The 15,734-nt window shown below is 41.0% G+C and overlaps 1 protein-coding gene across 2 annotated transcripts in view; it reads right to left on the bottom strand.

Moving 5' to 3' along the window:
- Positions 1 to 10,372: 10,372 nt before the first annotated feature.
- Positions 10,373 to 15,734, bottom strand: part of calcrl2 (calcitonin receptor-like 2) — a 24,933-nt gene continuing 19,571 nt past the window's right edge. The window contains exons 12-13 of one of the 2 annotated variants that reach the window (XM_079273524.1): positions 15,314 to 15,355; positions 10,373 to 14,648 (exon numbers count right to left, since the gene is read on the bottom strand). In XM_079273524.1, coding sequence (XP_079129650.1) covers positions 14,367 to 14,648; positions 15,314 to 15,355 — 324 coding nt within the window. In that variant the 3' untranslated portion in view covers positions 10,373 to 14,366. The remainder of the gene's footprint in view (positions 14,649 to 15,313; positions 15,356 to 15,734) is intronic. The other variant, XM_079273525.1, reaches the window with a different exon arrangement.

The following is a 15,734-nucleotide window of genomic DNA, read 5'->3' as shown; positions in this document are numbered from 1 at the left end:
CAGCAGGTGCACTTCTCTGTAAGCGTAACTGTTTCCTACATTATCCTGCATGATTTCCCCACAGGGGGGGAGAGAGAGAGAGAGAGAGGGAGGGAGGATTAAGAGTTGTGTATTTTTCACCAGCTGCAAAGTCGAATGAAAAACTATACGTGTTCCCAGAGGTCATGTGAGTGTATATGTTTGTGTCCATATGTTTGTGTATTTGTGCTTTGCGCTTGCTGTGTTTCGAAGAAAGAACATATTCTGGCAACCCTGACCATCATGCCTCGGAGCCAGAGTTATACATAGAAAATTACACACTGGTGTGCCAACCCCTCCTGACTCAAGCCTGCAACTGGATACCAGACAAAAAGAGACACACACAAACATGGACACACTCCACACGGATGCATACCGTGGGAAAAAAAAGCATACACCCTCGAACCAACACACAGCAAAATCATGATGCTCACTGATACAATGTTCCCAACTTTCTCTCTCTCTTTTCTTTCAAAAAACAATCAGTATTTGCAGCACTTTGCCCTTTTTATGTCCCGGCTTCATATTTACACCACAGATGAAGTTCTGCCGCCGCTACATAGCCACACAGCTGTTACGCAATGCAAACGATTAATTTGTGAAATGTGAAGTTTTAAAACGCTGTGAGGTGGAAGAGGTTGACTCGGGAGGAGAGAATAGGAACAGGGCTCCCTAGACAGCGCTGTTGGCTCCCTGGCCTGCCTCGGGTAAATGTTTGTGTGTCGCCGCTTGCTGTATTTGTTGCACGCTAGCGTGCAGAGGAGGCCTGAGAGTGGGAGGAGACGCTGTTGTCACCAAGAAGTCAGACGCTGGGATAAGCATGCTTGGATATAACCTGAACTGAACTTTTCCCAGGTTCCTGTGTAACTATTGCATCTTCAGCTGTTCACACATGTGCGTACACTATTTACTGATGTTATATGTACTTACTGTTACTCATTTACTCATTTATGTACTTACCCGCCAACTAACAACATACTTAACTCTTTTATGTATTGATTTAAAGATGCTGAATAGGAGATTGGGAGTATTTCAACTGCCTCCAAACGGCTTTCAACATGGCGATGGCTGAGCCAGTGGCTTGCAGTGAACAACGCTAACAGCGCTAACAGCGTTAGCAGAGCTGACAGTGTTTTCCTGAGGGTGGGGGGGTCTGACAACATTTCGCATGAAACAAAAGAAAAATCCCACTTCGATTACAGTGCTTACAACATTCAACCTAGCAGAAAAGCAAAAAGGTTTCCAAACCTCTAATACTTAAGCGTATTTAATTTGGCAGCCGCCAATGTTTCTTTTTTATTATAAATGGTGAAACAAGACTTAAGGTCTTGTCAGTAATTCGTTCGCAGTCTAATATCCCTTCCTTTGGATGGTTGCAGGGGCTCACCCACCCTGTCTTAAGAAGCTGCCAGCCTCAAAGAAACCTCATTAGTCTGGGTTTCAGTGGAAAGTTAATGTCTCATGATGGTCTACATGCTGCTCCAGAGGCTTTTCCATCCGGCAGGAAAACACTGTCTTCTTGTGACGTGGACGCGTGGAAATAGAAAATCTTTAATCTTGGTAGAAGTTCTGACATTCCTCTTGAGGTTTTCAGTCACCACAGACTCGTAGGTGGACCTCTTACAAATAAAGAGCATGAAGTCCAGTGTGTGGTCACTCAACTGTTAAAGTGCTAAAAATGAGACGATTAACACTGTTCCTTCTATGAGAAAACCACTTAGCCTGACCTAACCTCGAACGGATTACAGCCCAAGACTTTCTAAGCCAATCAGACAGGAGGATGAACTGTTACGGCAACATTTCATCCAGGCAAGAAGCCCTGTGAGACTGTTTTGAGATGCTGCGATCTGAAATCATTTTAAACTTTGGGAAAGAAAGAGAGAATCTAAGACTTTCCCTTATTTCAAAAATGAACGATCGCCCTTTGTGAAAGAGCTGTCTTGCTGTGAGGGGATCCAGAGGTTCTGTGGCAGAGGAAACTGTGTGTTTTTATTTTTGGGAAACTACTTACTCGCTTTCTTGGATGGCAATATTTATACCACTCAATCTCTGGTTTGGGTTCGGTCTCCGACTATTAGCCCCTCTAAAGCTCACTAATTAACACATCATGTCTCGTTTGTTTAATCCACACACTAAACTAAAGTGTAAAATGTGTGGTTTTAAGGGGAGTAATGTTTTGGCATGTGACAGCAAGAAAAGCTCACGTGTAATAGAAAACGTTAAATACGACGAATGAGAATTTGACGAACTTGATGACACATGTTTTATTCAAAGCTCTACGGGTGTTTTCCTGTACTTTCACCTAATTGGAGTTAACTAACAGAATGTCAGGAGTGGGACCGCTCCTCATACATAGCCACTTCCTCTTCCTCTCTTCTCCTTCTTTACGTAGGGTCCCGAGGAGAACGTGAAGTTCACGCCTCGCTTCTCAATCATGTGTTCCTTTCACGAATCTGTAAAACGCTTATATTCGACGGTGTGGTCCTTGCTGGTGAAAAAGTGATACATTTCTGCCTAATTAAATCCAGAGGTGTTTATCTGTGAGCACTTCATGCAATATATGTCTACAGCTTCATGCACTCATGAATGGTTGCTAAGAAAAAACAATGCCCATGCTGAAAATGTTCATGCCCAGGGGTCTTTAGACGCCTTCCTGCATGTCTGTTATTCTGCACAGAAACAAAAAGCATCACGTATACCACAATCCGCACTGTTACAATTAGCAGGCCGGTGGTGCACGGTGGTGCACATGACGATGTCATGGATACAAGGTAGAGAAGGGCAGCATTGATCGGCTTCCCTTTTCTTTTCCCAGAGACACGAAAGGCCATGAAGGCCTCCTGAGCTTTCATCCGTCCATGTTTCAACTCACCTCTGCGATATCTGCCACCAACCTCAGCTGCTCTGCAAAGCCGTCAACACACATCGGAAGGTGTCTTGCCACAAGTTTATTTGGTAATAATTATAGATTTAGTCAACGTCACACCACTTCATTAAAGTGAATAATTTAGATGTGTGTTCATGTATTTTCTTGCCATAGATGCTTTTCCTTATGTCTCAGTTTAATTTGTCTGACTGTCTCGCCTCCTCGCAGACACACACACACACACACACACACACACACACACACACACAGTCCTCGCTCACAGTATGAGCCTGTCTGTGGGAGTTCTCCTCGGTACAGTGTGCAGTCTGTGGGTTTTATCAGAGGTGTCCCACCTGGAGGGAGTCTGGGAGCAAAAACACAGCTTGAGACAGATTTAGAGCTCTTTCTACTCCACAGGAATGAATAGGCGGTGTTTGTGTTGCGTGGTGTTTGAATAGTTGCTCTTTTTGGGAGCGAGCCTCCCATTGGTAAGTGGCTCATGGAGTGTGAGGATGCATAATGATGCTGTACGGGCAAAATGTCGACACGCGGAATTTACCTTAAAAGAAAATAGCAGGATAGACACTGATTTGTGTGTATTTGTTGAATGGTGTTGAATCAACATTTGGTCTAAAAGGTTCTGTGTCAAAGACGGGCACTTTTTCAATAAACAACAATGTTTTTCCTGCAGAATATCAGCTTTTAGTGGACTGAGAGAAATGTCAAAAGCCCCATTGAAGCAGATTTTTGGGGGGGGAAACAAACCACAGTTGGATTTACGTTCTTGGCCTGTGGGCCATTACTCAAGCAAGTACACAAGCACTTTTTTCTTCATAAGTTTTGTTTCCTGGGTTTTTAGCATAAATATAGATGGATATATAATATCTAGATGGATGAACCCGCCATGTGTTCTGCAGCTGTCTGTAAGAATTGTGTACAACAAATAGATAACGAAAGAAAGTAGATGCTAAAATATTTAAGTTAAATAAAAATGATATGATGATCATTGAGAATAATAAAAATGAGAGAATTAGTAAAGAAAAACAAATAGTAAGAATGAATGTGATTATAAATGAAATTAATATAATTAATTTAAATATAAATTGATAGTTATTCCATTAATAGATTTTCAGCTGTTGTTAAAAAACGTTCACAATTTTCACAATTTTAATGAATAGATTTCATTGCATTTTGCATATTGTAACATATTTATTACAATATGGGGGGGGGGGGGGGTAACCGTGGCTCACTGGCTTAAGAGGGTCGTCTGGGAACCGGAAGGTCAACACAAAATCTGAAGTCATGATCTCATTCGGGTAGCAGGTTAATCCCAACGATAGTCAACCCCAATCCCGCCTACCAGAGCCGAGGATGCCGCTTTTGTTTGCTTTAAATTACTACCGTCTCCTCTGTGGAGGTCGGACAGGGTGACTCTCCCCACAGCCAGACAGGCTCGAAACAAAGATACAGAGTGACAAGATCACATGTGGCAGAGCTGCGGTGAAGGAGCTTCGTGTGTCAACCAGTGTGGAGGAAGAGGCAGGCGGGAGAGCGAGATGATGGCGGGAACAGAGGAGGAGGAGGAGATCTGGAGAAAAAAGGCCAGTCACCGCCGAGGGGGAACCAAGGCGGTGCTCGTACAATGTATATCAAGATGCATGTACAGGATTTTCGTCACGAAGAAAGCATGAGAATGAGAGGAAATGAGAAAAACGGTGGTGCGTCAATGCCAGAATTTTTGAGACCACATCCTGCCACGCTTGAACAAGAGAGTGTGAGAGAGGTGTCAAAATGAGATCAAGGCAGTTCAGAGCGAGGTTGAGAAAGGGGGCAGGGGGGTCCAAAGGTGCTCTGGGGCTGTGCTCGTTTCGTAAACACTATCCCTACATTCTGCATGATTCTTTAGGCTTGATATGTTTGTATTTGTTGATATATGAATATATTTATATTCACAGTGTAGTAAGAAGGGATAGAACTCATTCAATAATGCATTGGGTGATTCAGATCAAACTGATTATTTGGCCTTTTGAAAACCGCACAAGGTTAATAGATTTGGCTATTTTACAAGGTTTTTGTCTGTCCGTATTTTGGTAATTTCGACGGCAACTGTGACATAATGTATTAGTCAAGGACATTTAAATTGCCAAAACTACGAGACGACACTGAGGATGTGAAATATAAACATGAAAAAATAGCTAAATCCTAACTAAACTAAGCTAGCTAACATGCTCACAACAACAATGCTAGCATGTCGATGTTTTGCAGGTTATCTTAACCTAGCATGTTAGCATGGTAGCATTAGCTAATTAGCACACGACACAAAGTACGACTGACGATGGAGGGAATGTCATACGTTTGCAGGTATTTGGACACAAACTAAAGTATTGGACAAATCAAAACTTTGACATGATGGTGGCGCTAAATGGAAAGTTACGGGATCACCGAAGTTTTTACAATACCTCCTGAGGTTTCACTTAAAACCTCAAATGTCTATCTGGCTCTAGAGAAACAAAATAAGGGGATCTCCAAAGGCAATATGCTGCGTCTTCTGGGGACTGAGGATGTCTGTGCAAAATTTAAAGGCAATGCATGCAACAGTTGTTTCAATCTAGACCAAAGAGAAGTGATCCGGCCCAACCGACATTGCCATCTCCAGAGCTTGGCTAAAAGCCAACAACCAACTCTGTTGACAAAAGACAAAACAGTTGATGACAGCTGATTTTATAAACACATTCTTGTTCATGTGCCTCTCGTTGGTGGTTGATAAAATGCACGACGGCTACGACTATCTCACTTGTAACACAGAAGAGCGTGTTGTCATCGTGAGAGAGGCTGCACAGTTACGTAATAGTTGGAAGAAAATGTGTCAAGCGCACCTGGACACACAAATGGGGGTTATTTAAGGTAATCTACAAAAATATTTCAAGTTCTGATGAGGGCTACATTTTTCAATGTACTCTGCCTCTACACGAGTAGATACATGTTCGGCTATGCGTCTGTCCTTTTTGTTCCAAGTGACATTTTTGTAACCTTTCCGTCAGCCCAGAATAAAGCCACCACCCCAATGGGATACTTCCTCTTTATGCTTGCCCAGTGTGACATTTGAGAGGCCTGTGCTCCTGAGGTCAGTTGGTGCCACCAGTTGTGACTTTGGCATAAAATGAAACCTTTATCTAAAACCTTTACCCTGACCCTGTGTGCAGCAGAGGACTCCCTTTTTTGGATATTCTGGATATTGACTGACACAAAGCAGCTACCGTAGTTTAAATCACCTCCAATTAAGACAACCGAGTAGGTGAAAAATCTTAACCTTTATAATCCATTTCGGCGAAGAAGAGAATGTAGTGAAATGATTCACATAATACGAGCATTAAAAACCGTTTCTTGTACTGAATTGCTAGCTCTGGAAGTCATACATGTTCCTTAAATGCCGCTTTTTAAAATTTATTTTTAAAACAAAAATGTATTCACTTTTACAAAATATGTTCTGATGTTTTGGATTTTCAATCGCGGTTCTTTATACAGTATTTAATACCACAGAAATGTGTCATGTTATCTAATCTACATGAATCTGGTGTTCAAATTTATAGATGTTATTAACGTTATTTTTCAAAACAAAAGAAAGCTAATCTGGCTCACTTGGAACTGACTTGAGTCTCCTCAGGGTGAGAGGATCTATTTTTCTCTCATCTCACACTAGTTTTCGTAGTAATTTGTGAACTGATTTGAGTAAAGAACATCTTAAACTGGACCAAAGGGGAATCTGCCGACTCCCAGTGACCCAGTGACCTTTTGTTTGGAAACCCCTTGTGCCAGTGATCCGGAGCTAAATATAGAAATGCCTATAACCACCTGATCGAGCAAGGGATAAGATAAGATCAAAGGTATTGATCCGCACAGTGTCACGGCAGCAGAAGTACAACATCTATCAAAATATAGCATGAAAAATAAAAGATGCGTTTACTGGAGCATGACATAAAATCCATTTAATCTCGCTGTGACTACGCCTGCACAGCGTGTATTGTGTGTATCTATGTGGTATATCCACACTTGTACTCACCCTTTTTTCCCCCTTTTAGATTCTTCATACCACCTATCAAGGAAACAAGCAACAGGAATTTCATTGTTTTAGTAAGAAAACAATTCATCTTTCATTCCGTTCCTTCTGGCCTTTCATTATTATATCTGAACCACTCTCACAATATGATCACATAGAATTGTAGTGATTTTATTTTAAAGGTAAAAATGTGTGAAATTATGAAATCACATAACAGGGAGCTGAAAGCAAATAATCCCACGATATTATTTTCATTCTGAGACCTACTTCCATATGCTGGAACCACCAAATTGATTTACCAACGATCCCTCGCGTGTGTATGTGGATGCGCACGTGTTATAGGGATTGGGAAGCTATAGGGATGAGTGTGTGCCTGTTTGTGTGCATTAAGCTGTTACTGCTGGTATAGAGAGAGAGAGAGAGAGAGAGAGAGAGAGAGAGAGAGAGAGAGAGAGAGAGAGAGAGAGAGAGAGAGAGATGTGTGTTACAGTAACAGTAAGTAAATGTAAGAGAGAGAGAGAGAGAGAGAGAGAGAGAGAGAGAGAGAGAGAGAGAGAGAGAGAGAGAGAGAGAGAGAGAGAGAGAGAGAGAGAGAGGCTGAGCAGTAGAAATAAGAGCAGTTTAAATTGGATGTGTTAATCCATCATCCATCACAGCTGGCCAGAAAACATGACCATAACTTAATCACAACCCTAATAGAAGGCGTGGTTTTGTTCAAATAATGGATAGATAGATAGATGGATGGATGGATAGATAGATAGATCATCTGCTGCCCCCACGTGGCATTTTAGTTACTACAACTCTATGTGGCTAGAACCAAAGATACAAAAGGTTTGGAGATAGCTCACACCCCATTACAGCCTATATGGATGGCTGAAAAAATAACAATCCTGTAAATCATTACAATGAGAAACTTTCTCAAAATAATGACTTACTATGTCATCATTATGACTTAGCAACTCATAATTATGACTTAATAACTTATGTCTGTGAGATACTATCTCATAATTATTTTGAGAAAGTTTCTCATCATGATGACTTAGAGCAGGGGTGTCAAACATACGGCCCGCGGGCCGGACCCGGCCCACCACGTCATTTTATGTGGCCCACGAATCCGCCAGCAAAAAAAAAATAATAATAATTTTTTTTTTTTTTTTTTTTACAAAAATTTAAAGTTAGATGTGAAAATAAAAATATCCCCATGGTCGAAATTATGAGATAGAAAGTCGAAGTGATGAGATGGCATGTTGTCTGTGTGCCGACATTAAAACTATCACAACAGGTGGACAGGAGATGCAACAGCCCATAAAGAGGATTTCCAACAAGTTTCTCAACATGCGTACTTCTCTGTACTGAAACGCCATCAGTCTCAGCCCAAGTACTGTTCCAATTCAAAGTTCACATCGAGCCAAGCACGGCCCTAATGCCCGGATGTGGCTCGCTCTGCCCATTTTACCCGGGATGCATCGGAGGTGACTTGTCTGTACTTGGGACAGCCAAATATCCCAGAATGCATTTTGCACCAGCAACAGGAAACAATGGCGGAGGAGAAATCACACAACTGGAAGTACGTGTTGTGGAAGTCACAGATATCCCGGGAAACTAAACTAACTATGTTAGGAGTACCGTAGTTACATTTACACCGTCTTACATTTACAACCGGCCCTTTGAGGGCGACCGTGATGCTGATGTGGCCCCAGAGTGAAAATGAGTTTGACACCCCTGACTTAGAGGATTGTTATTTTTTCATCACAGTGGTGGAAATGGGCTTCCATACAAACTAGTAGGCTGTGTGAAGCAAAAAAACTATACATGTTTGGGGCTTTTTATTTATGAAATTCTGAACGAGTTACCGGCAGCAAAAAAAGGTAGAGACATGGCTCCAAAACATCAGTGCTTACTACTGCGTAATTAACATTTGCATCCAATATTAGAGATGTGAGTAAACTCCCCTCTGTCACAGATCTTACAACTATCTATCGTTAAGGTGCTTTACCCAAACTCGTTTTTTCTTTTCATTAATTACGTTTAACGTTTTGAAATACATGTGCAGTTAGAAATGCTCTCCCCAACGTCAGCGGCGTTTGATACCGAAACGCAAGTAAAGGGAGAGTGACGCATCTCGACGTGCTATTACACTTTACTTTCATTAAAAGTTTTTCAGATACATTAACGGCCACATGACCTGGACATTAACGTTACCTATTTAACCTATTTAAGATAAGAGGATTTCCGCTTCTCTGAACAGATAACGCACCGCGCGGCACTGCGGTCAAGTCAGCAGACACTCAGATCTCCGTGGTCAACTCAGCAGACACTTAAATTTTAGTGCACCTATACGCTGAAACTTACGGTAAACGTATTCAAACGGCGCAGATCGGGAGCGAGCGAAGGATTTTGCAAAGTTAGTGGAAAGATTAACGTGAGACAACTTCCGGTTTTCTACAGACGAACATCCGGTTTTCAGAATAAGATACCAACAAAGTATACACATTGCATAATGAAATCAGAAAAATGTCTAATTTTCAGTATGGGTGGAGTCAACAATGTCATCAACACATAATATATCATTATATCAATATGTCATTGTCTGGAATTATTGAGAAAAATATTTTTGTAGCATCTTAAATATTGTGATATTACCCATTTTATTCTGAACATTATGCATTAGTCATTGTGTGGAATTATTGAGAAATACATCTTTATAGAACCTTAAACATTTAAAAAATGTGCCATTTGAAGATACAAATTCAGTTCAGAGTTTTTGCTTTGTAAAATATCTTAATTGACTGTCAGTCAGGTATTATTAACTTCCAGCAACCCTCAAATCAAAGAATAGACACTTTACGCACAATTTATGTGTATTTTCCCTTTAACTCAGGAGATGCAGGCAGCATGTTTTATACTTAATGTGAATATAATTAATTTAATCTCATTTCATCATGCAATATGTATACTTTGTTGGTGTCTTGTTGGCTCAATTTGAGAGCTGAACTAGGTGTACCACAGAGAAGCACTGATATGAGACACTTCAGCATGATATTCTGACGAGCCATGCCGCCTGTACCATCTGGTCCCATGGTGTAATGGTTAGCACTCTGGACTTTGAATCCAGCGATCCGAGTTCAAATCTCGGTGGGACCTCGTTCTTTTAAATCATAACAACAACATATTACACAATTGTGCACGTTAACGTGTAAAGCAAAAGTCAATAGACTGCAGCTGCTTGTCGAAACAGCAGCCACATCTGTAACACAAAGCAGCACTGCGCACCATGCCATACTATTTCCCTTACATGTTGCTCATATGAATATATCAACCCTGAAAAACCAGACTGTGGCACAGATTAAATAATCACAACCCAGAAATACATCTCACTAAATACCACATGTTTACGTTCAAACCACTTTATTTCCACACAAATGGCAGTGTTAAAAATGTATATCCAATAGTATGCTTGAATTGAACTTTTCTTTTGACGTTTTATTGGAATGTTTTTCAAATTTCTTTACAAATATATCTAAGACAGGCGTTTTCTCGACAGGGCAGCATTGGCAAACGGGTACAGGGTGGCGTCCCTGTGCAGCGATCCGACATTCTTCAGTTGTGTAGCCTGCTGTATCCACACTGGGACATTTGTATTCCCAGTATGTTGTGTGGATGCCTCCTGGAAGAACACCAAAATGCATTTGTTGCAAGCTCACTTTCAAACATTAGACTTGCTCAGTATTCCGGTGGAAACTGAAAAAGGTGCTGGTACTGTCAGCCTGCCAGTGTACATATAGCACAGTACACAAGCAATGGAAAAACTATTAAATTCAATGTGAAGTGGCAGGGAATTGTATTTGCAAACAAAATATTGTAACAATATTACATGCCATTACAAATGGTGAAACGACCTTTTTAATAGTCACAATAATAACACAGAACATTACAAAGCAACAGGAACACTATAATAATAAAGACGTGAAAAATCTTTTAAATAGTCTCATTCTCGTGCAGACGGAAGTGCTTTTATTAAAAGATGGAAAAACATTCATATAAAAATTTGGCATAGTCTTGTTCCGTCTGCAAACAGAAATGTGTCTCATCTTTGTTTTCATCCTAAATGTTCTGGGTATAAAAGCTTTATTTCACATTAAGATTTCCCATCGTATTACAATAAATGTCATAATAGAAAGTGAAGATTGTGGGATATTAAATCAGCAACATTTCTTTCTACACCAATTGTAACAAAGTTGGAGGGTCTATTTGCTAAAAACACATGTGCACACGCTCCCCCATATACATTATTTCACACAACAAAGTGTCTGTAGTATGTGTGCTACCTTTTGCCAAAAATCCCCCAAAACCCTGTGTTTGTTTTCAATGGAGTGAGTGAGGAGAGTGACTGAGTTTACTGCAGCACTCCACAGCTCCATTATCATTATCTGCATCAGTGATTCTCCAGCCCTAAAAGCTCTGCTCCCGGGTTGAATTAGAATAGTTGTGACCCATAGTTTTCGGCACATCATTTAGTTCAGTAAATCAGTTTGAATCAGTTGAGCCTCAAAATGATCTTCCCACTACTTTACATACGTGTTTAGCTGTCATGTAGCCAGAATGTCCTACGATGGTTAGATTTCATAGTTACGTACAGATTGCCACTATCTTAAGCTCAACGTCAGAAGCCCTTTCAACATAGTACATTTCATGTTCAAATGAGGTCTGTTTTTGAATTTATGTTATTTACCATAAACATAAATAAGTCATTTTGGCAACCTGAAGATTTGTGTTAGCACACATTGTGAGTGACCATCAACTCGAGGAACCTTATTTTACAGCGACAATGTTGGGATACGACATTTCTTCTGACCATTCACATGCCAAGAGATAGTTTTACCAAAATTGAAATGTGACATCTGTTTTCAACATCACTGCCCTACAAAGCCGAACAGCAAACGCTGAAATGTTGAAGTTGAGAAAAAGAGGTTTTAATTTGAAACCAATATAATTCATTAATTTGTAGCTCAATACATTTTAACATAATAACGTAATTCAAAAGTAACTGAACCTCATCAAATCACATGAACTCAATACAAGTTCAACACTGACATGATAGCTAATGCTACTCTGCTGTACTGGGAAGGCAACCATTAACATGACTTTTGCTGGGTTTACGTTAGCGTTCATTTTTTTTCTCTGTCCTGACTGGAAAAGTCAGAAAATAGATTTAGTTTTAGTCTTAGCTAATGCTAATGCTATCTGTGGCTACTTCACCAGCTAGCTTGAACGTGATGTAGCCCTCTTGCTTTAGCGGTTGTGTTGGCTGTCTTTTTGTTACGACGACTTCTAGGTTTTAGCTAAGTTTTTACACCCTGTTTTAGCAGAAATAATACATTTCTAGATAGTATAAAACATGTGTATGGTAAAACACAAGTCAAAAAGTCAGATTCTGGTATTTACTGTGTTTTGACTTTCTAGGGCAGATAAATCTGATATGCTCTACAAAATGAAGTAGCCTATGTCTAAAACGTTTTGGGCCATTGTACACTTCCTCGTACTGAGACTATATCCTATTTCTGTTGCTTGTTGTGGGGAAATTAAAATCCTCAATTACACAATATTACTTGTCTTCAGTTTGGTGGTTTTTGTTTTCTGACAGGCAGGTTAAAATGGGGATGCTGGCTTGTTTTTGAAGGTCAGCGATGATAACACTATCTTTCCTTAGATCAGGGATTCACAAAGTGTGGTGCGCACACCCCTGGGTGCTTCGACCCCAAGCTGCTTCTAGGGGGTGCGCGAGAGGAAAAATGTAATGGTGGTCGAATGGTGTAATAATTAATATTAAATATAGTTTTCACAAAATAAAACCCACGCCTCTGGCCAAGGGAGAAAACAATAATAAAGAGAGTCGTTGGCTGATACAAGATGTCTAATCTCCCGACTCCAGTTACTACTGTATGATAAGTGCCCTTATACAATTTAATAAATAAATGCACTTCAGCTCCTGCCGCCAGACTGTCTTTTACGTACACTAGCTAGCCTAGCTTGTGCAGCTAACGTCAGTTAACAGCTAACTTCATTAATTCAGCAACATTCATGCAAATATGATAAACTGGCTGAAAATCTGGGAAACTGTCAGGTGGGACATCTGAAGCTATCAGTCATAAAAGAGGAGAGAGACAGAGAGAGAGAGGGAGAGAGAGAGAGAGAGAGAGAGAGAGAGAGGTGCGTTGGGGAGAGACCGGGAGAAGAAGTCGAACGGGAGTCAGAGGAAGATGAGACGGAGGAAGGAGGAAGGGATTGCACAGACAAATCGGGAGCACATAGGCCCATCGCGGAGTCAAGGTAAAAAAAAGAGGAAACGAGAGAGCATCAGACTGGGAAAAAAAAGAGGAAATATGATGAAAATGATCTGTGTCTGGGCTTCACTTGGATTGGCAACGCAGATTGCCCAAAGCCACAGTGCGTGGTGTGCAGTGAGGTTCTGGCTGACATCTGTCTGAAGCTCTTATTTACGTCGCCACCTGAACACCAAGCATGCTTAATATCGAAATTGGAGGAGTTACAAAACAGCCAAAACAACTGCAGTCTCATTCTATGTGTGGTTAATTGTAAATTAAATGTGATGCAATCTGCCTCTGAGCCTGTGTGCTCGCCATCCTTCTTGCTCTTTAAAAGTGACGCCTTGTGTAACTGAAAGTCATTGAAACTTTGTTGCAGTGTTTCAGGCCGTTTTCACACCTTCAGTTTGTTTGCTTTGTTCTGATTCAGGGTTTAATGTGCTACAATGTTGCAGTTGCCCCTTTGTTCGGTTTGTGTTCACACTGCAACATTTAACAGCGGACTAAATAGTGTAAACAAACGCCACGCGCGAGCAAACTGTTCTCTCATTGGTCCGATTTCTATGCGCTATAAATAGGCTCTGTTGCTTCTTCTTTTTTAAGGTGTGGGGGATTGGGGGTGCGTGAACCCGGTCGGGATGTAGAAGGGGGTGCGCGGCCTAAAAAGTTTGGGAACTGCTGCCTTAGATAATAGAATATAAAAGATATAGAAAACATCACTGGGCTATGACATTCATCATGTCACAGTGGTGTACGGGGTGAACAGATTACACAAACAGCTCTGCATTTGATATATCAAAATGGAAAAATACACAAGTGGACTTTATTCCAGCGACACAACACATTATTAGACTAGGATTACAGGATGACACCATCATATAAATGATCTTTTTCTCATCAGTTAATACAGAGTCCAGAAACTGGAGCTTTTAGTTCACAAGTGCCCAATCAGTTAGCCTTTATTTTGAAAATTCACCTGGCCTATCTGGGGTTTTTTTTGTTTGTTTTTCTGTCTTTCTGTGTGCACAAATAAGCGAGTGTGTGTTTGTGTGTGTGTTGTTTTGGCACAGCAACCGTCAACTCTGCGTTTTCCTCCCGGTCAAATGTCGGTGGCCTCCATCTTGTTGAGCATGTCCACTTCCCTGTTGCTGCACTCCTGCTGCCCGTTGGCTCTCTCCTGGGACAGGAAGTGGCTGCTTTCTTTTGGTTCGGAGGGCACGACGGGAGGCCCCTCCGAGCAGCTGGTGGCTCGGCTGGTTTCGGTAATGGAGGAGTTGTTGTGGTAGTTGAAGTGGTTGTTGGAGGTGGGTGTTTCCCCCCAGCCGGTTTTACCACAGGCGGACTTCCACTGGGCCCACTTCCTCCGCAGCGCTGTCTGGGCCTGGGACGTCAACAGAGTTTAAGTTTAGTCTCGTTTGAAATAGCTAGAGGTTACTTAGAGACAGGGCGAAATTAAGTTACGACCACACCAGAGAGGAAAGCAATTCATCAAGAACCCAGAACTAAGTCTTTATAAGCTGCCGAACTCAAAAAAAAAAGAGGAACCGGGCAATAAGTACACGAGGCATCAGCAGGAAGAATGGGGAAATGCTCGGTATGCCTAACGTTACGTGTCCAGCAAGCATTTTGTCCAAAGGTCAGTTTCAAGCTATTTTGACGGTATGCAACTTGTGTCATAGTGTGGATGTGGATACATCAGTTTGCAAGGGTCTTAGCTAACAGTAGCGTCATAATTTAAAAAAACAAAAGTTTGTCATATGAGGTGTATTCATCATTTTAGTTATCACCTGCACCCCTGGTAAACAGGGTGCTATAATAACCCTTTGACATGCTGAGACTGATGCTTTTTAGCTGGCTACAGGCAATTTGTTAGCCTTTGGTTGCATATTGTGGGGCTGATTGTTTCCCCCTGTGGGTGTGGTTTATCACAGCATCTCTATGCAGAATTTTTGTATCGTATATAACACAACAGTTTACATTATCTGGAGTTATAACAACGGAGTTTAAAATACCTGTGATGCATCAAATATGATAGTTTGCATGTACCTCAGCATTGCAGAAACAGAATATAATTGCCACCAGGAGTCCCTGCAAAGCAATAGGACATTGATTAAATATTCATACGGGAACAGATGTCACAGTGAGATCATCCTGTAACTAATAAATGTCAATGAATCCTCGTGTTTTATGCGAAAAGCACGGACCAAATGAGGGATACCTGATTTTCCTCTAGCTGCTGTGAATTTGATTTAGAAACCTGTTTATTCGAATAGTGATACACAGAGCAGATGAAGGTGTTATTTCCAAAAGCAAGATGCAGAATAGCACTTGTTTATTCCAATTGAAGAGCAGAGAGTGGCTCTACCATGCTTTGCGTTGTTGGGAAAACTGATAAAATAGCTCTTTAGTTTGATGCTGTTGCTAAATGAAAGTGAAAATGGAGTTGAATGGCTTTCAATACAAATCC

This window comes from Melanostigma gelatinosum, assembly GCF_949748355.1.
Source record: "Melanostigma gelatinosum genome assembly, chromosome: 8".
Taxonomy (NCBI): domain Eukaryota; kingdom Metazoa; phylum Chordata; class Actinopteri; order Perciformes; family Zoarcidae; genus Melanostigma; species Melanostigma gelatinosum.
Note: the sequence above shows the minus strand (reverse complement) of the source record. Positions and strands in the feature narration are given on the sequence as shown.